Genomic DNA, 22,333 nt, shown 5'->3' with positions numbered 1-22,333 from the left:
TTTAAGTTATTTTTTTTTCAAAACCATCTTTTTATATGTATAGATTTCCATTTAAGCTATTTTAATTTTGATTTAATTTTTAAAAGATACTCCATTCGTTGCATAAAAATATAGACATTTGGGATGATACGAGAATTAATGCACAATTGGTAAAGTAAGAAGAGATAAAAGGAAAAAATAAATTATACGGAGTATAATTGTTAGAGGAGAATGATGCCTACCTTATTAGAGAGAAAAAATTACTAAAAATAAAAGAGATTCTTTTTATTGGACATCCTGTAACACGAAAAATATTCTTATTTTTATGGGACGAATGGATAGAAGATAAGTGTCCAATCATTTATTTGTTCTCTACGTTAAAACTTTTGAAGAAAAAGTGAATCAAACTTTCTAATGGTTGATTTGAGAAATCAGAGTCTAAGCTTTCAAAAAAATTATTCGTAAAATTTTTGAGATAACACAAGTTCGAATGTACAATCAATAAATTAGAAAAGATTAAAAAAACAGTTAAAATATAATTAGTAAAAAATTAGTAAGGGAAGGATAATGCTAATCTTATTCGAAAGATAAAATTATCAAATTATAAATAAATTACTTTTATAGGACAACAAAAATAGAAAGATTAACTATTTTTATAAAACAGAGAAATTATTTGAAAGGCAAGTATTATAAACTATTCCCTCAATCTTGATAAAATTAGCTCATTTGGGAATGACACGAATTTTAATATGTAATTTTAAAATAAAATAAGAATAAAAGAAAAAAAGTCAGTTGAAAAATTATAGTGAATAGTGGAGAAAAAAAAACAGCCGAAAATGTTTCCACAAATTAATGTATAAACTATTTTAGTTCAGATGAAAAAGGAAATTCAGTATTTGTAACGGGAGTATTTAATTTTAAAACATGAAATTGGATGAGCAAGATAATTAATGAGGATATGGAATGAAAAGTCATAAATCGAACAAAAAGAGAGAATATGCTGAAACAAATGCAGAAATATCTCGAAGAATAGTATTAATCTGGTAAATAAGAAGGCGATAAATATAAAAAATCCTGATTCACACAGAGAAGTCCATGTGATCGATTGGCCCACGATATTTCCCTTCTCAAGGCTCAAACAAACATCAACAGATATTTATGAAATTATCACTCGAATAGACGATGCTGCATAGGCCCCACACACCCAATCTCGCCATGCAGTCATCCTCACATCACACGTACCGCCTCGCCCATTATTAATAATAAGAATAATACTCCCTACTTAACTTGCTTCTCGCTCCACACGGATTTCATGGCGTTTCTCGAGTTCGCTGCAGATCTGCACTAGACTATACATTTCCGTTTAATTTTGTGTTTAAAAAAATAATCGGAAAATGGTTTACACGCTCTCTGGCGTGCGCTTGCCCGGGGTGCCATCGGCCTACAACCTCGGGAGCAATGGCTGGAGCTCGCGCGCCGCCGATAGGACACCTCGCGTCTCGCTGATTGTTAAGAATAAATCCAATTCTCGTGAGTGTGGATTCATTCCCCTCTTTGTGTGTAAGAGGTGGTGCTGGTGTTAGTTTATTCTATTGTTCCGTTGCTGAACTATTAGAAAAATATACAATTCCTTTTGTTTGGGACCACCACCAGGCCTGGTGAGTGGTGATTGTATGGATGAACATTTTGTGCTTTTTGTGAACTTTATGAATCTGCAATCGGTGTTTTGGGGATCATTATCTTCCTACTTGTTTTCATTTCGTGTTGGATCTTAAATTTTGTTGGATGTGGTTTCGCGTCTATTGCTCTGTTTTTTTTGGTGAACTCTAGTGTGTATGAAATTCTGAATAATTTGCAGGGAAGCATAAGAGTTGATGGTTTCTTTTCATTCTTAGATGGATTAGGAGTTACCGACTGTTTTAGCCCCCTTGTTGTGGCTTAGTTAATCAGCTGAAAGAACTGCAGCAAATAAGTTAATTAAATGTGTAATAGAAAACGTTTAAACAAACAATATAGTAGAAGAGAATTAGAGGATGATATCTGCACTAATAGGTCATATTGGGCCATGATGAAGTTAATTGCTTCTTTAAATATTTTATCTTCCCTTTCTGTTTTAGCTCTACTTATCAAAACTAGGGTTTCAACAATCTGTATTCCCGCTGATTTATGTGCTTTTTATATAGGGAAGATTTTTGCTGGGAAGTCATACGAGTCTGGTTCCCAGTCATCAATGGCAACTACATCAGAGAAGGTTTTAGTTCCAGGCACTGAGAATGATGACCCCTTGTCTCCAACCAAGGAAGTGGAGGTCCACGAGACAGTTTCAGATAATCCCAAGGCATGTCTGCTAGAAAACCTTACTTGAAACATAACCTCGGACTGAGTAGGAAATCATTCACACCACCAGACCACTTACATGACTAAATCAGAAGAGAGACAATGTGAGAGAGCAGAAAACTAGTACTAACACAAGGACTTAGGTAGAAAATATTATTGTTGACTTATAAACCGAGCCAAGTTTGCAGTTGCATTTTGGGTACTTGTTTGATCTTCTGAGTTATGGCTATTAGCACTAATCTTGGGAACTGTCTTATAGTCTTCAGTATCCATTATCTATGATCTAAAACTTTCTTATAGATTGAAACTGTTGTGACTTTGTAACAGGTGTGCAGTAAGAATTTTTTGAAACTGCAAAATCTTCTCCATTCATTGATTTTATGTTTCCATGTGATTTTTGTTTCCAGATATCCGGCGAAATAGAAAGTTCAGAAACAAAACATGAACTGAAAGTTGACGATCAAGAAAATATAATCGAGCTCAGTTCCAGTGAAGTTATCACAGGGGAAGATCCCGCTTCTGCACAACTACCAGATGCACATGTTGTAGCAAAAGCTGAAGGGACATCAGATTCAACGTATGAAACAACAAGCAGTGAATCTATGAGGATAAGAGGGAAGATCATTCCTCCTCCTGGTACTGGTCAGAGGATATATGAAATAGATCCAATGTTGAGCAGTCACCGCCAGCATCTTGATTATCGGTAAGTTAGTATAGATAACGTTGTTGGAAAAATCAGTTTGCTAGAAAGTTAAAGTGGTATACAGATTATATTTTACATTCTTAAAGTTTTGTAGTGAAATAATATCTTCTAACTTTAACATTATATCCTCTCTCCTATTACAAATTAGGATCATAAATATATTATTTGATATTTCTGAAAGTTATTTTTTTGTAGTTTCTAGTGAAGCTGCAAGTTGTAAGTTGACCAATTTGATTATTTCACTAAACATCATGTCTTTCCAGGTATGACCAGTATAGAAAACTGCGTGCAGCAATTGACAAGAATGAAGGTGGATTGGAGGCCTTTTCTCGTGGTTATGAGAAATTTGGTTTTGTTCGCAGGTTTGTATGCTGGGCATTTTTATTTTGTTCTCTTGATATGTTGACAGCCATCCAGAGACAATCATGGTTTTAGAATCTGTTTGCACATATGGAATAAGAAATTATGAAAGTTCATTCCATGTGTTTTCACTACGTCTTGTAAGGGAACATCCATATAGTTGAAGATACTAATTTTAGTGGAAAGTTGATGTGTAAGAATGCACGCACTTGGGTAGTGTTTGTAGTATAGGAAGTTAAGAGGAGTTCTTCATCCACCATTCATACTCAATCTGGAGAAGGCTTACATATCCATATTTCATATAGGCATCTTCATATAACTACTAATGATGCTGTGCCGCTGACTATGACAATCCAATAATTTCTCCATCATGACAAGACACCACTGGAGAAAATTTCTTGGGAAACCATTCCACATGTTTTCTGGAGAAGGAAATGCATCATGTACCCATGGGATATTAAATATTGAGTACTGACAGCCATATCAGAATAGACTATAGAGGTTCGTAAAAAGCTGACTACTGTGATTTCTCAGAGCAGAAACTTAGTCCTTAGTAATCTGTTAGTGGGAAGAAAATATGAAAACTCAACAAGAATTATAAATCATGTTTGAAGTGTTAATGCTTTTATATTGAATTTTGAGAAGCTATAACTTTTTTATCATCCAGTTCACCTATCACTACTATAATATAGTTATCTTTGTGTGTAAAGAAATGCATATTTTACTTGATTAAAGAAACCTGAGTTTTATGATAGTCCTATCCTAATTTCTAGTAAATCTTTTTGACAGTGAGACAGGTATTACTTACCGCGAATGGGCACCTGGTGCCAAGGTTAGTGCTGCTCATTATTTTGCATAAGTTGATATATATACTTTCTTTCAGTTCAATGAGTCCTCTTTTCTCCTCTTCTCTTCTCTGTTACTCCATCCACCATGAGCGTGTGCAACAGTTGCCTTATTAGACGTCCACAAAGAGTGTGCAACTTTCCTTTTTTGAACACATCTCATTATAATTTACCTTCACAATACTTCTTATTTTCTACCCATGGCCCACAATCTTTATCCAATATATATCCCTTGTTGGGACACTTTCTCTTCTAGCCAAATATCTACATGACATTTTATTAAAACTCGTGTCACCCCCAATGTTGCACACTCTTAGTGGATGAAGGGAGTACAATTTAACAAACAAGCTGATAATACCTGATGAAACCCCTCATAATTTGCTTCTTGCCCTAGTCTTTTTGGCGTTGTAAGTGTTTTTGGGTCTCTATCTGCCTAAACTGATCACATGTGAAGTATACTTGATTCTTTCATTTATTGGCTCTTTCAATATCTGCCAACTTCCTTTATATCTCTTTTATTTTATTGCTGCTATGAATTGACAATTCTTACCGTGCAGTCGGCTGTACTTATTGGAGATTTCAACAATTGGAATCCTAATGCTGATGTCATGACTTGCGTAAGCTTTTCTTCCCCTGTTTGTTATTCAACATTCTCTTGATATTCAGGGATTCATATTATTGGACAAAGATATTTTTCATATGCTTGAGCACTCACAATTTGAGTACAAAGCTGCTTTTCATTTTCTTTTGTCTTTCTTTCCTCTCTATTGCTAGTTTCTACCCTTAGCATTGTTAGACCACTACCAAATCTTGGTTGCAAGTGCTTTGCATTGTTAAGACTGTTCTCTCATTTGCGTGTTGCATGATGATCAACTTCATGAATATTTGCCACATGATTAATCTGAAAGAGTTCATTACAGAATGAATTTGGTGTTTGGGAGATCTTCTTGCCAAACAATGCTGATGGTTCTCCTGCTATTCCGCATGGTTCCCGTGTGAAGGTAATATCCATTTATATGAGTTCATGATAGTATTTCTCACTTAGATCTCTGACTGTACTTGAACACTATTACAATCACAAAATCTTAATCTCAATCACTTGTGATTATTACTTTTTTGTGGTACTATTGACAAGATGTTAATCATCATATCTATAATATAATATTCAAATGTAGATCCGTATGGATACTCCATCTGGCATGAAAGATTCTATTCCAGCTTGGATCAAGTTCTCTGTTCAGGCTCCGGGGGAAATTCCATTTAATGGAATATATTATGATCCTCCAGAAGAGGTATTCATGATTTTTCTCTGTTATTCTTGTAATATTTATTGCCTCTTCGGTAGTTGATCCACCTTTTGGATGACTGGAGAACTAGAAAACAAGGGGAAAATAAGTGACTCAGTTTTCTGAAGTGGACACTATCATAATCTAAATCTGAGTAGATTGCTGTTTCTAGCCATTTCACAATGTCTACTGTATATATATTAATAGTAAGAGATATTAGATACAGTGATCATGCAAGAATAAATTTAAGTGTTGCACTAAAAGTTTTGCTCTCCAAGTCAGAAGAGAATAAATCCAATTTCATGCGTTCCGTCCTCAGACTGCTATCGGCTATGAATCAATGTGCTACAGCCGGACCCTTTCCCTTTTTCTTGTCTGTCAGGGATTTGGGATGAGTAGTCATTTACCTGATGTAGTTTTCTTTTAGATTTCGTTTGTTCTCAGGCCTCAGCTAATGATGCACTAAGTATACTTTTTTCGCAGGAAAAACATGTATTTGAACATCCTCGTCCAATGAAACCAAAATCACTGCGGATATATGAGTCTCATGTTGGAATGAGTAGTAAGGTATGCTTCTATTCTCTAAAGATCTTATAAGTAAATTCAACTAGGTAACTTATCTGGTGCCTTTTCTTTTTATTATGAATAACTGAGCCAACTTCAGTATCTTATCCATTTCCTCCTCAACAACTAAAAGAAAATTCATGAGATGCAGAAGCATAGGAGTATTAGATGAAAGATCCTTTTGAAATGGGCTTGAAATGGTTAACAAAAGTTGTATATTAAAAATTATTTGCCATAAATCTGGCTCTTAAAGCGCATCAGACAATCCATAAACTTTTGGAAGAATTACGATGTGTTTTTCTCTTTGAATTAGTTGTGCCAACTCAAGAAGTTGGGACATATAACCTTTGCCATGGACTAGTAAAGTTAATTAGAATCTTTAGATTTCCTATATTATACTGTTTCATGTTCAAATGCAGAACTTACCTGTTTTATTGTTGATGTTGGATGCAGGATCCTGTTATCAATACGTACGTAAACTTCAGAGACGAAGTTCTCCCTCGCATCAAGAAATTGGGGTATAATGCTGTTCAGATAATGGCAATTCAGGAGCATTCGTATTATGCAAGTTTCGGGTAATATGCCTCACTCTAGTCATGAATTTTTTCCTTATATAGAGCTATACCGTATCCTCATCTTCTACTTTTTCTGCACTTTGGCTGCTGATATATTTTTTTTATCTCATTCTTGTCTCAGCTACCATGTGACGAACTTCTTTGCACCAAGCAGTCGCTTTGGGACTCCAGATGAGCTTAAGTCTTTGATAGATAGAGCTCATGAATTGGGCTTGCTTGTTCTGATGGATATTGTGCACAGGTATATTATTCCAAAAAAAACAATCATTGAAGTATAAGCAAGAATGCTGTCTCTAAATTACATATAGCTGTTTAGCATCATGTTCTCCACGGGGATGTGATGTTATTGGGGGATCTCATTTCAGTTTTGGATATTCCAGTCTGCTATCTGGAGTATTAGTCGGTACGATATGCATCAAGAATTAAAAAGCTAGAAGTTTAATGATTAGAAGTGTAGAAGATCATCTTTAAATTTAAAAGTGAAGAAGTCTATCTTCAAATGTTATCTTATTTCCTTTGTATTCTGAGAGTCCTATAAATAAGTCCCCATAAGTTTGAGAGCAATGATGAATATTGAATTTAGTTTAAGGACTGTAATTTACCTTAGGGCCTCATTAGACTGATTGACCTCATAAGAGAATTGTTTATTACTACTATTATTTATTTCAATTCATTACAGTCTGTTTTCCATCGATTTTTTGTTCTTACTATACCTGCCAGCCTCCCTCGCTTCTTTTCTATAACACAGTCTTACTTTATTATGACATTTTATCAGAACCCCTGAATTTTTCCTGGGAGATCCAAATGATTTGATGTTTAGGTGGTGATTTGAGAACTCAAATTATTTTTATTGAAGAATTTGGAGACCTGACTGGAAGTTCTGCTGCATTAGTTGTTTATGCAAGCATCTTAATGGATAGCTATTCTGATAATCCATCTTGCTGCTTTATCGAAGAGAGAGCTCTCTGTCTTTACCAAAGAGTTACTATATAGTATTTGATCTCTATGTTCTGTTTGTCTTGGAAAAATTATTTTGATTTGGTTTTCACTGGAGGGGGTGGTGTTTCTGTATTTCTGTTGCATCTCTTGTTGCTGTTTCTGTGTGAATCAAAGAGCTTTTGCCATTCATTTGTCAATTGACTGAAAGTTAATGCCTGCAGTCATGCATCAAATAATACTTTGGATGGATTGAACATGTTTGATGGCACTGATGCCTGTTACTTTCACTCTGGATCGCGGGGTTATCATTGGATGTGGGATTCTCGTCTTTTTAACTATGGACAGTGGGAAGTATGTACTGTCTAGATATCAATTATACAACAGATTCTGCTACTGTTATTCTGTTTGCCTAATGCATCCTCAATCGTAGGTCTTGAGGTTTCTTCTCTCGAATGCAAGATGGTGGCTAGATGAGTATAAGTTTGATGGCTTCAGATTTGATGGGGTGACATCCATGATGTATACCCACCATGGTTTAGGGGTATTATCTTTTTGTTAACGCATCTGTTCATTTATTGATGAATGTGGTTAATCATGCAATTAGTAATCTATGACATATCAAATATAATGCTCACCTAGAAAAATTCTATTCCACCAGTGGCCAGTACAATATTTGTTTCTTGAAGGAACACAAAAGTGGTAGTACAATCTGTTAGTTGTGTGAAGAAAAAGGAGAACGGGGTGCCAATTATTGTCAACCTAACTGAAATATTCACGAACTTCGTTTTGATTCTCGAATTTGTGTAAGATTTGAAATTATGTTGATCAAACTTTCTTCTGCATTTTCAAATATTGTTTTCACGACTTCTTTCACACCTGTTGCAAGCCTACCAAACTAATTTGTTTACTTTCTCTATCCAGCATCCACCAAAGCTTTCTCCGGATAATCTCTAAATTCCAATCCTTACCTTTCTAGCTTGCCCAGAACTCCTGTCACGATTTGTACTAAATTATTAAAGTCGTGGTACAGACATTTGTTTCTTTTTCTTTTAGATTCAACCAGTTTTTTTGATGATCTGTCAACTAGTCAAGAATTGCTCCTTGAATCTTTTTTCAACTGCAACAGGTTTGTCTTTTACTCACGAATGCTCCTTATGTTTTGGGGCAACTTTTCTGCACCCCAGCCTTAGTATCCACAAGTTGGACTTTGCTCTTCTAATTTATACCAATTGTTAAACAAAAAACATGTGAGGAAAAGAAAAATAATATAAAATTCATTTGTGACAATACCAGTCGGTTCAGGCCTGTTTTCTTATTCTTTACCTTTTCTTTGAAATATTCTCATACATATTTCATTAAACAGGGTACTCTGTTTCAAGGGCTTTCTTTAATCTATCATTTTTGGTCTGTGAGGTTCCCATACTTTCTCTTCCAAGCATCCTTTTTCTTGGATGTTTGACCGGAAAGATTCTCTTATTTGTCATCAAATAACAATTGTGTCATGTACTAAATGGATATTCAACATCAGCATCTATTTTTAACATTTTCCATTTATGCTATTTCATCTGGTCCCAGGTAGATGATATAATCTAGACTGTTCACTCACAAGTTCTGTACCGATAAACCATAACAGATTGTGAGCTAGCTTAAGATGATGTAACTCAGCATGAATATAAGACTAACCTTAAGCATGCATTGAGTTTGCCATTCCCGCAATAGAATACTGTTTCTAGAAGCCTTTGAGCATAATTTGGTTTACGCCCTGCTCTTAATGTTAATCAGTAATATCCAGAGTTCAGACTAATGTATTCTTTGATGAAAGGTGGCATTTACTGGGAACTACAACGAGTACTTTGGGTTCGCAACAGATGTTGATGCAGTTGTCTATTTGATGCTTGTCAATGATATGATTCACGGGCTCTTTCCTGAAGCTTTGACAATAGGTGAAGATGTAAGTTTGTAGATTTAACATAAAACAAAGTATGTCATGACGTCATGCCTCGTTTATTTTGTTCTGTCTGATTGTTTGGATGTTTTTGGGTTGGGTTAGACGGAAGAAGCTGGATTTGTTGAAATAAGATCTTTAAGTGGTAAAGATTATAAGGGAGTGAAGATCCAACCTACAGGAGTATTTTTTCTCTAAAAAGTAGTTGCACACATACTTTTTCTGATATCTTAAGCAATCAGTTCAAATATTTTTCATTATCACTTTTCAGTTTTTTCTTGTTCATATCCCTGGTTAACAAAAGAATCACTAAAAAAGTCTTATGCCTGCAACTTGCAAGCGGTAAATCTTTGCTAAAATCCTTTGTTATTCTAAAGTTGCATAAATTTTTCTGAACTTATGAAACAGTTGATGATTTCCTTCATATGCCAATGCTTTGTCACAATAACAATCTTCATTATTCTGAAAAGACAGTATCTATTTTGATGTCTACACGTGACTGTCCTTAATCGTATATTCTCTTATTTCAGGTCAGTGGAATGCCAGCCTTTTGTATTCCTCTTGAAGATGGAGGTATTGGATTTGACTATCGTCTGCACATGGCTATTGCCGATAAATGGATTGAGACTCTCAAGTATGTGCCCTTGACACTCTAATACCTATGTACTGACTATAAAACGATAAATCTCATTCCTTCCTTTAAGGCAATTTTTCTTGGTGATATGACTATCATATTGGGTGATTTGATGCTATCAGTGGATTTCTCTTTTACTTATTTTCAATTTTCCACTAAGTTTATACAGACAGCAACTAATTAGAAAAATACTAGCTATTATCTACACGCGTCGAGTGCAATCTATTTTGCCACTATATAACCTCAATTTTATGAACTGGACATCTTAATCTTCAAATACTAAGTTGGAAAATATTAACTTTTAACTCTCCGCAATTTACATTAATTTTATATTTTATGTTGGGACCACATAATGCTTTTACTATCCAGTGTCACTCTTCCCTTACTCTTTTGATTCAGGAAAAGGGATGAAGATTGGAAAATGGGAGATATTATACACACACTTACGAACAGAAGGTGGAATGAAAAATGTGTCGCCTATGCAGAAAGTCATGACCAAGCTCTTGTTGGAGATAAAACTATTGCATTTTGGTTGATGGATAAGGTCAGAATATGTTTTAAGTTACCAATATGTAATTGCTACTTCTATTCTTGAAAGCATGTAGGAGTTTAATATAGTTGCACTCGTTATCTATTTAGAAAAATTATACTCGCATTGCACATTTTAATCCGCGTTTGTTCAATAGTTCCAACTTATTGTCTTAAAGAGGAGATATATTTTGCTTTCTCTAGAAACTCTGATTATATAAATATTTACGCATATATCATGAATGAACTAATTACGGCTTCAACAAAAATAAGGAAAATTATGAGAATATGGTTATTTGAACCAATGATAAAATATCTTCTATATCTTCATTAGCCAGGGTTCCAAAAATGAAGATCAATTGAACTGACTAGTTGCCATTTCTATAGTTGCAACCACTTCCATACTTCTCAGGAGAAGTTAAAAATACATATTGACACCATAACAAATATACTGAATATCTTGATGATGATATTGTGTGCCAGTATGATATACTAATATAAACTTATTCTTGTCTTCTGGATCTGTCTCAGGATATGTATGATTTCATGGCTTTGGATAGACCATCCACACCTGTAATTGATCGTGGAATAGCATTGCACAAGATGATCAGGCTTATAACAATGGGATTAGGTGGGGAAGGATACTTAAATTTTATGGGAAATGAATTTGGACATCCTGGTAGGTGCACATGAAAAATTTGCTGCGCTAAATGAATCATAAGTACTCTCTGACTGTCCTTTTAATGCGAATCAGAGTGGATAGACTTTCCCAGAGCCGATCAACATCTTCCTGATGGCACAGTAATCCCAGGAAATGGGTTCAGTTATGACAAATGCAGGCGTAGATTTGATCTGGTAAGTTTTAATGAGTTTAGTTACGTTTTCAAGTTGTTAGATTTGCTTGAGCAACTTGTGCTCTCTTGGTTTCTCAACTGTTGGACTATGACAGCCAAATACTTATACGATTGATATTGAATTAAAATAGGAAACTAAAACAAGAAACATGGCCCTAAGGACTCAAAAAAGTAAATCTTAGTTCTTTGCAAGGTATTTTGCCTTCTATATTGGCTATAAAATTGATTTCAAATAGGAATACTAAACAGGAAACATGGCCTAAGGACTCAAAAAAGTAACTCTTGATTCTTTGCAAGGTATTTTACCTTCTATTTTGGTATACTTTCCACAATGAAGTTAGTATAATACGATAGCATCCTATGTTGAATAATCAACTTTGATTGAGTTACTTTGTGCAAAGATATTTTGTGGAGCACTGCTGTGTTACATCATCATTAGAGATCCCTGCAGCAGTTGCATCTTTTCTTTAATGAACATTGATGTATATGCAGGGTGATGCAGACTATTTGAGATATAATGGATTGCAAGAATTTGATCGAGCGATGCAACATCTTGAAGAAAGATACGGCGTATGTATTTCTTGCTCTGAGTTTCCTTGCATTATTTAAACTAAGGGTATCTTTTGCCCCTTTCTGGTAACTATAGATATTATACAAACAATAATTTTTTAAATAATTTTTTAGTGAAACTGAAGACGAAAAAAGCCATTATCAGGTAACAAAAGTAAAATCTGGCCACTAATATAAAAAAAGTCGAAGTATCCACATTTACTATTTTACTACTACTATTTAGCCACACTTTATTTGATTTCTTCACAACTAAGAAGGCTATAAGTGTGCGTTGAAGTAAAAAAAATGTAGTTCTTCACACTTAAAGAGTGTTTAGGGTAGTGAATTATAGCAATCACAATATAGTGTATTCTTAATTGTGAAACTATAGAACTGAACAAAATCACTGATTCACAACCAATGCATTATTGGTTGTATATGGCGATAAGGGTCGCTATAGCTCAAGAGTAATTTTGTGATTGTGCATAAATTATTGGCTGATTTTTACTTCAAAACAATTAGTGGATAATTTTACTTTTGTTATATGATAATGGATGCTTTTAGGTATTTACACATAATTCTTTTATGGATTCAAGTGTGTTAGCATAGCATTCTGCATATATAGATTTGGAAAATCAACATGCATGTTGTAATTGCTCCTATTGTTTCATATATGATGTATTGATAATAGTCATATCCGGTTTAGCTTGTAGTTGGACATGCAAAAATATTTCTTTAAAAACCAGAAAACATACTACCTGTGTCTGGTAAGAGCCTGTGATTATTTTCTTGAGCTTGCTCCTCTCAACTAAAACCTTCAAGAGAACTGTTCTCAATCAAGACTCCAGTTTTAAATGCATTTGAGTTTATTTTCTTAGGTAAAATAGGATATAAACAGCCAAAAATTGTTTTCTGCAGTTCATGACATCAGAGCATCAATACATATCCAAGAAAGATGAAGGAGACAGAATAATTGTATTTGAGAAGGGTGACTTAGTCTTCGTCTTTAATTTCCATTGGAGTAATAGTTATTCAGACTACCGGGTTGGCTGCTTGAAGCCAGGAAAATACAAGGTACATTGTGAAAACAATTGATTTTGTGTTGTAATACTATTGTTTTTTGTTCTTATTGATTTGTTGATCCAGTTGTTGTTTAGCCCTTGACGAACCAATTTTAAAAGCATGGCTATATATTTCAGGTTGTCTTGGACTCAGATCATTCACTATTTGGAGGCTTCAACAGAATCAGCCACAGTGCAGAGTATTTTACATTTGTAAGTTAATGCCTTAAGTTGTCACTGGTGTTCGAACTCTTCAACGAGTGGAAGTATAATTTATTCTCTTTGTGCTATCAATATTAGGTTTGATACCCTTTCTATCATACTAATATCATTTTTTATTACTAATAATCTTAACAGGAAGGGTGGCATGATGACCGACCCCGTTCATTCTTAGTCTATGCACCTTCGAGAACAGCAGTGGTGTACGCATTAGTAACAGATGAACCAGAACCTGTTGATGTTGCTGATACTGAAATTAGTATTGTTGAAGTCTAGCTTTGTAGTTAAGGTGTTGGTGATTCTGGCTTACAACAACACCTTGCTTTTCTGTCCGTTGCAACAACATGGGGCTTGCAAACTCTCGAAGAAGCAGAAACTAAGTCGAAAAACAAATGGAAACAGCAGGTGCGCTAACTTAACTTGTATCCTCCGGTGGCTATCTCAAGATTGTCTGAGTAATAAATAATCCATCGTCAACTAAACCTCAGTGTATGTGATTCTAGATTGAGTTTTCCCATCAGATCTACGAGGAGATTACGCATCTGGTTTGGCGCATATAATGAATTAAGAATGAATATTCCGACTCTGATGCATGTCTCCATGTATATTCCTTTGTATTCGTATTTATGTTGTAGCTGGTCCTTTTTGAGCCTGACTTTGATTTACATGAAAAATGAGAGGCAAGCTCGTGTTTCTCATTAGTGAAATATCATTTTCGTGCCTAAACTTGTTATGAGTATGCTTATTACGTTATATGCTACATCTATTTAGAATAAATATAAAGTCGTAATCTCTAATTAAATAACAAGTAAGCGTATCGCGAGATGATGCAAACAGACAGTGTTAAATTTTTATGATGGCAATTGAAGATCCAAACAGATAGTGTTAAGATTTTTATTTTGGGCTTAATATAAGTTGAAGTACGTATATTAAGCTAAAAGCCCCTAAGGATGCATAGAAAAATCTTAGATGTAAATATCTGTTAACTAAATTTATTCATTTTTTTTATTAGACATAATATATTTTCTGGCCAGGGAGTCGCTTTTCTTCAAAATTAAATAGAAATTCGGATGCATAATCTGATAATCCTACCCAAAATTTTCACCCAAACTTTGTTGTCTAAAAGTTTGTCCAATTTAATAATTTTAGCAGGTTAAAAACATGTCATTGGATAGAAATATGACTTGAAGACTTATTTTGGTTAGAGGGAAGCATCTTATCAAATGAGCTGCCCTTTATAGCCATTAACCATACATCCATTATACATACCATATATAGTATAAATCTCTTAAATGATTAGGACCATTCCGCTGCATTAGAAATCTACAGCCAACATTGTGATGGCTCCTGCAAATCTTACTACTACTACTCCCTCCGTCCCATAGAAATTCAGATGCATAATCTGATAATCCTATTTCCCATAATTTTCACCCAAACTTTGTTATCTAAAAGTTTGTCCAATTTAATAATTTTAGCAGTTTAAAAACATGTCATTGGATAGAAATATATGACTTGAACACCAGACTTATTTTGGTTAAAGGGGAAGCATCTTACCAAATGGGCTGCGCTTCATCATGAACTGTGCTTCATCGCCATTAACCATGCATCCGCTTCATCATGAACTGCGCTTCATCGCCATTGACATGCATCCATTATACATACCATATATAGTATAAATCTCTTAAATGATTAGGACCATTCCGCTGCATTAGAAATCTACGGCCAACATTGTGATGGCTCCTACAAATTTTACTAGTATAACATACTTTACGCTATTTGTGGACAAAATCTTAATCAAACATAGTCAATATAGAAACAGAAGATAAATATTACTATTTGAAATAGAAAATTTGAATCACTGGACTCCTCATCCATAACACTCAGCTACTTGGTCTCAATTGTGGAAGGTGGTTGCTTGTCTTGTTTGCCTAAATGGTGAAAAGTATGAATAATTGGTTTGACACGAGTTGCATAATTGGTAAAGTAAAAGAGAGATAGATAGAACAAATTTTTAAAGTATTGTTAGTGAGAAATGAGTCTCACTTCATTAGAGAGAGAAGAGTTTTCCAAAGTAGAATGTTCATACTTTTCAGGGACGGATTAAAAAGGAAATAATTTATACTTTTTAAGGACGGATGGAGTACTATTTATTTAAAAAAAATAAAAATTGTACCTAAATTTTTATACTACTAGTTTCTATTGTATATGTATAACTGGAGATATATATTGTAACAACCCGCCATTCTAGGGTATAATAAATACGACGATCGCTACCTAGGCGGACTTAAAAGCAACAAAAACATAGGCTAGGGTTTCATTTAAAGGGATTTGACCAAGGTATTTAATGAACTATTAAAGCAATAAGTCAACGGCTTAATCAAGAAAATCAATAATGAATAGATATCGTAAATTATGCTCAAAAGACTAGGGTTTAGTATAATCCAAAAACGCATTATGTCTCAATATTCTAAACCAAAAGGAATAAGTTCAAACTCAAACAAACGATACTAAGTTTCATGTTTCAGCGGAAGCAACCAAGAGAAAAGTGAAGTCATGTATGAAGACACAACCCCACTCAATGTTTCAAGACGATCATATTATCATTCAATTTATTTGCTCAACACCGCCAACCGCTCGTCGTCGCTCAACCTGCACATAGGGAAAACACATGCAGGGCTGAGTACTTTAACATACACAGTGAACTCATGCCAAAACATTTTAATAGATATGTCATCTTTACCATAGTGAACTCGAGTTTACAGTTATAAAAGAATATCATCGAGTATCACAAAAATAATTTCATAGACTGGCCAGTCAAACAATTCCTTCCATTTTCTCAACAATCAACAATTCCATAGTGCGACGAAAGTGTGGCCACACTATTCGCCCACGAGACCGGCCGACTAGCAAGGACGGTTCCCGATCCCAACCGTGTACACTAGCCTGATAGGGTTTGCGGCCCTACTCAGACCCGAATTCGTTTATATAGCCCTATAGCCTAATGGAGCGGACTCACAAACTAGACATCAAGCACACAATATCATCAAAACAATCATAGGCATGGCATAACGTTTTAAACCACCCTTATAACACCATAATCATTATTTTGGTAATAAAAGAGTTTAGTGAATAAAGCTCACCTCGACTCCTTAGATCTCAAGTACGTTCTTCCTCTTGCTATCACACCGAGAGCGCGAGTTATCACCTTTAATATATGCGTAACACAAGTAAGTCTCAATCATCTACTCAAATTCATGCATGTTCCCAACGTTTCCCTTTTTCCCCTCGATTCGTTTTATATTATCACTCAAAAATCAAGGCATGATTATCATATCACTTTCTATTCGCACCACAACTCCCGATCTGACGTCAAAACATGTCACGCATGAGTGTTTTACAACACACATCACACGCACACACACAACACACATGCACGCACACCGAGGCACGAACACACACACACACACACGATCCACACACACATGCATCCCATATTCATCAATTGTTTCCCCTTTCGCTCAATCTATATGCATGAGGGTTCAAGAACACCGATTAATCGGTTAGACGAAGAAAGATTAATATAAAAATACCTTTTCTTGATAGAACGAACGGTAGAAACAAAGTAATAGCCATGATTCTTCAAAGATTCTTGAGTTTCAACTTCAATTCTTCTCAAAAGATGAAGAAATATTGGAGAAAAGTAGAAGAAAAATTGAGAGAGAGTGGGAGAGTGGAAAACGGTGTGAGGGAGAGAGAGAGACGTTTTTTTTTTTTTGATTTAGGGTTAGGGTTTTGTCTCTTATTTATAGTGTTCAAGAAATAATATCTTTAATTAAATAAATTAAAGATTTAAGAAGATTTGGTGGGAAAGGTGGCGTGATTTATGGGAGAAATAAGGGGATTTCGAAATCTTAGGCTATTTAATTAGCCTATGATTTAATTTGAGTATTTCACGGAGTAGAATAATATATTACGGAGCAGGATAAAAATAATATTCTCCCCAATTAAATAGGAAAAGTGGCGATTTTTATTCCTCTCCCATAAGGAATTTAATTAATTTCCTAATTAAAATAGGATATGACAAGATCTCCTTAGATATGATAAGATATGCTAGAATATTTATATTTATTCATGGAAGAGAATAAATAAGGGATCAAATAATATAATAAAATAATTCATTCTTCCATAAATAGGAGATTTTCGAAAATCTCCTTGGAATAAGCATAGGGGTCGAAAATTCTATGGAGAAAATAAGGAATAATCGGACTTTGGATTTAATTTGGATAATTATCCCAAGCAATAATTAAATCCAAGAAAAATAGAATTCCTCTCCAATAAATAGAAGTGGTCGAAAATTCCAATTAAACAATGATGCTCCTATTTAATCTCACTCATCCCTTAGGAATAATTCACCACAATATTATTTCGCCCCGCATCAAAATATTCACATAATTACGTCACAAAATCCACCATTTTTAATTCCACTCCATCTTCACAACACATTGACCTTTCAACGGCCACGCCATATTTTCCACAATATTGACTATTCAATAGCCACGTCATATAATCAACAAGTTTGACTATTCAACTCAAACTCAACTCCATATCGCAATTAGGTCACAAAAAATCATGCAATAAATCACTCATCATTTAATCCACATACTTCATAGCATTAAAAACATTTAATGCAAGATTAGGGTTCGAAAAAGTGGGGTGTTACATATATATATATATAGTAATTTCGTAGGGCATCCACTCATAGTAATTTGTATGCCCTTAGTTGGGATGTTTCGCCAATTTATAAGAGTAGACGTGTAATTCGAATATTTATTATTAGAGTATCTATAACGGAAATAGGTGTATTTGGAAAAAATATATTTCGTTTTTCTTAAAAGGTAAATATACATTCTTAAAACTAGTAAATTTAAAAAAAAGAAGATAAATTGAAAAAATATATTAAAAGATTACTATCACATTTAACTTTTATGTATAGAAGAGAAAAATATATATCTTCAAAATTAAAAAACCTTCTTAAATACCCTTTCTATTAAAGAATGAGTTGTATATCTTTTGCAGTTTACCTTCTAATTTTGGAATTCACTAGTACTCCTCCTAAGAATGTATATTTAAACCATTGACTTTTATGTATAGAAGAGAAAAATATATATCTTCAAAATTAAAAAACCTTCTTAAATACCCTTTCTATTAAAGAATGAGTTGTATATCTTTTGCAGTTTACCTTCTAATTTTGGAATTCACTAGTACTCCTCTTAAGAATGTATATTTAAACCATCTCTAATGATACAATAAAATCCAAAATGAAATAAACAATTAGATCCAATGATACTTCAAAATCAATTTCATTTCTAGCTTTTGAGTAGTAAAATGTAGTACTCCCTCTGTCAATAAAAAAATAATTTCATTTGTGGTGTTTTAATGAGAAATTGGTAAGGTAAGAGAAAAAAAGAAAAAAAATATATAAAGTAAGAGAGATGTGAAGAATAAATGTTTAAAATATAGGAGAGATGAGAAAAAGTAGGTAAAATATGAGAGATAAACTTTCTATTTTAAGAAATGAGACTATTTTTTGTGGACATCTCAAAATGACAAAATTATACTATTTGTTTGTGGACATTTCAAAATACAAAATTAGACTATTTTTTGTGGACATAGCAGATGGAGTATATACTTATTTTTAGATTTACATTAAAACAAAACCCAAATCTTTTTTTTTTCCAATTTTTGTGAGTAAAAATAGGTAAGTTTGAGTTTAGTGTAAATGGTTATAGTAAAATCATTATTTAATTTAATATTTACACTGATGAATTTGAATTTAGTGTAAATAATTAGAGATACTGTTAATTTACTTCTTTCACTTGGAAATATACTTTTTGAATAGATATAAATGAAAAATATAGCATTTTTAATGGAAATATATTAATACAACATAAGATTATATTATAAATTCACAAAAAATCTCCAATGAAAATTCATATTCAATAGAGTAGGCACGACATCAAAACACAACTTAATTAGTAACAAATTTCCCTATGAATTAAGAGTAAGCAAGACGACAAAACACAATTTAATCAGCAACACACTTCCCTTTCTATTAAGAGTACTAGGAACGGCGACAAAATACAATTTAATTAGCAACACACTCCCTTTAAAGTACGAATAGACACGGCGACAAAATACAGCTTAGTTAGTAACGCACTTCCCTTTCTATTAAGAGTAGGCACGACGACAAAATACAATTTAACTAGTAACACATTTCCCTTTCAGTTAAGAATAAACACAACCGCAAAACACAATACAATTAGTACTAACATACTTCCCTTTAAAATAATCACGTGAACTTTTAAGTCACCACAATTACACAACTACAAAAATATTTGCGAAACAATCATTAATCATTGTTATTTCTAAATAAAGATAGGCACCAGATTTTCAAATTTGGAAATAGCCAGCTGAAACTGATAGCTAATACTGGTTTTACAAAACTGTCATTAATTTTTGGGTAAGCATTGCCACCTTGCATCACCAAGTTATATTTGAAGATTCACTGTGTGATTTCTGATTTAAATGAGAAATTTTTGGTCATATATAAATTTTTAATATTTATAACACTTTCACCTAATTTCCAACTCTTAGGGTCATCATCATAATAATAGAAAAATGGTAACATCAATAATATTCTCTCTCTTTACCCACGCATACACTCATGTATAATTAACGTGGCACGCCCTCTTTCTATAGGTAATAGGTGTATCCTCTCGGTCACTCCCTCTCTTTCTACGTGAGAAGAGAAGATTTTTCCCCTCTACCAACTTTTTTGCACTATATATATGGAGCCGATGTGACTCATTTCTCACACACTTACACAAACCTTCCTTTCAATAGAAAAAGGCTCTTGATCACTCTTCCCCTCCTTAATTCCAAAAGGTGATCTATAATTACCAAGAGGGTTTAGGCCCTTTGTATCTTTAATTAACGTTATTTTGCTCTTTTTTATTCTTTAATTCTTATCAAACTTTTTCAAGAATGTTTCTCTCTTTCTTTAATTAACATTAAATGTGCACTCACTTTGAACAGAAAATGAAAGACTTGAACTCGAAATTGGAGATGGAGAACTTCCTAATCATGCAGGAAAATGAGAAGTTGAAGATGTTGGCTGAGTTTTTCAGCCAAGAGAATCAGGTTCTTCTCAACCACCAACTCGCCTGTCGCTGCTGCTGCCGGAATCCCCATCCCTCATGATCTCATGAATAGGCCCACCACCTCCACCTCCGCCGCCGCCAATACCAGCTCTTCAAAGGCCAACAAAAAATCCAACAAGTGAGAAGAAGGCCACACCAGCATGTTTTGCTCATCATCAACATTTAGTATCCGTTTGTCTCAATTAGGTTTCTTTGAAAGTAGATGTAAGGGTCCCAATTCTAAGTTCGTTTGTTGTTGTTTATCAGTCTTTTCTCTTTTGCTGCTGTTGTTGCTGCTGCTGCTGTTTGGTATTGAATATTGACTAAATTATTATTGTCTCTCAAATGGATTCGATCTTTCCTATATATTGATGCTGGTAACCAACTAACAATTGCTTGAAAAAAATCCCTTTAGTAATTAATTTATTCTTTTTACAAATTATTCACGCAAACTGATATAGTATTATTGAATAAATTGGTCTGATATACTTTTGGCATAAAATGATTATGCCAATTTTATGTTTGGTAAGATTAGGAGTATTTAGTGAACAAGCAGAAGCAGCTGTAACTTCAATATATACTTGTTAAAAAAAATGAATGTGATTTTGTTCCCTTGTGCGTATGTGTTATCATACTGGAGGGCTACCGAAAGGCGTGACTACACAAAAGAGGTGACGGAGGGATACAGAAGGGCGCGACGCGAGGAAAGGCGTGGCAGAGAATGTGCTAGGGGTTTGAGAAACCTAGCTATGTTGATGATAGTAACTGGGGAAGCAATTTATCTTATTCAAGATTGAGTTTTTAAAGAAAATAACATTTTCTTTTTACTTTTATTGAGGGAATTGAATCAACGAAATTTGAACCTTAAACAAGCTACTTATATATAGGAGTTTGACGTGTGGGGAGTGTTATATTGCTAACTATTGGGTCTCGGTGGCGCACATCCGAACTCCACATTAGTATGATATTGTCCGCTTTGGGCAAAGCCCTCACGGTTTTGCTCTTGGGGTACTCCCCAAAAGGCCTCATACTAATGGAGTAGGGGTAGCTCATTTATACACTTGCAAGTCTTGTTCATTCTCCGATGTGGGATATGGTTTGCTCCCTTTCAATCCTCCCCTCAAACCAAGACCACCAGACCACAGACCACGTGTCTACCCCATGTTACAGGTCACCACAGGTCTTGGTCGAGCTCGTCACATCGGAGAACTTGCAAGCATAACCACCGAACCCCGATCAGACCAGTCCAGATTCACTAATTACAAAGACCTCTTTGTTCTTGTACAAGAGAGCTCAGCCAAACTCTCACCCACGCGGCTGATATACACTATTGCAAGAGTGTAAGTGTACAAGTGATACAAGAATCAGAACCCTAACTATTACAGATCTCTCAACCGAAACCCTAGCTGGTTCATCCACTTAGCGAGTATCCTGCACACTCAAGAAACAGATCAGTAACTTCACACAATATCCTCTCGGATCAGAAAACAAGAAGCTAACACAAGGGAAACAGAATAGATCACAGAAAATGGCTCAGAGCCCGCCACATAGCCCAGATCTATTCAACTAGAACCAAATCCAAGGGAGCACCAATGAATTGACTGGAGTCTACCCTCGCACCGTCAATACCTTCACCACACCACCCTTTCACACCGAATTAGGTCACTGAAACCCCTTAGATCAGAAACCCTAGTTCTCACACCACAAGCAACCGAAGCAGTTGCCTTCTAAACCACTAACACTTGAATATTCACAC

At 34.5% G+C, this 22,333-nt stretch overlaps 1 protein-coding gene and 1 long non-coding RNA gene across 3 annotated transcripts in view; both read left to right on the top strand.

Annotated features, from left to right (window-relative positions):
• Window positions 1-1,253: 1,253 nt before the first annotated feature.
• On the top strand, window positions 1,254-14,104 carry LOC125219766 (1,4-alpha-glucan-branching enzyme 2-2, chloroplastic/amyloplastic-like). 2 transcript variants are annotated; one of them, XR_007176207.1, is made up of 23 exons: window positions 1,255-1,509; window positions 2,163-2,317; window positions 2,724-3,019; window positions 3,283-3,381; window positions 4,169-4,211; window positions 4,782-4,841; window positions 5,145-5,225; window positions 5,400-5,516; window positions 5,994-6,077; window positions 6,528-6,649; window positions 6,771-6,890; window positions 7,810-7,939; window positions 8,019-8,129; window positions 9,411-9,539; window positions 10,064-10,167; window positions 10,567-10,711; window positions 11,227-11,374; window positions 11,450-11,550; window positions 12,042-12,119; window positions 13,017-13,172; window positions 13,298-13,372; window positions 13,517-13,783; window positions 13,882-14,104. XR_007176207.1 is itself a non-coding variant. In XM_048121822.1 (22 exons), the coding sequence occupies exons 1-22, from the start codon at window positions 1,374-1,376 to the stop codon at window positions 13,652-13,654; spliced, it is 2,628 nt and encodes an 875-aa protein (XP_047977779.1). In that variant the 5' UTR covers window positions 1,254-1,373; the 3' UTR covers window positions 13,655-14,104. The 2 variants fall into 2 exon arrangements, 1 of the variants encoding a protein (XP_047977779.1); XM_048121822.1 differs by having other exon boundaries at window positions 1,254-1,509; window positions 13,517-14,104.
• Window positions 14,105-20,260: 6,156 nt separating this feature from the next.
• Window positions 20,261-22,333, top strand: part of LOC125218182 — a 2,925-nt gene continuing 852 nt past the window's right edge. The window contains exon 1 of the long non-coding RNA XR_007175894.1: window positions 20,261-20,323. This is a non-coding gene — a long non-coding RNA (uncharacterized LOC125218182). The remainder of the gene's footprint in view (window positions 20,324-22,333) is intronic.

This window comes from Salvia hispanica, chromosome 4 (genome assembly GCF_023119035.1).
Source record: "Salvia hispanica cultivar TCC Black 2014 chromosome 4, UniMelb_Shisp_WGS_1.0, whole genome shotgun sequence".
NCBI classification, from domain to species: domain Eukaryota; kingdom Viridiplantae; phylum Streptophyta; class Magnoliopsida; order Lamiales; family Lamiaceae; genus Salvia; species Salvia hispanica.
The sequence above is the reverse complement of the archived record's forward strand: the minus strand, read 5'-3'. Positions and strand labels throughout refer to the sequence as shown.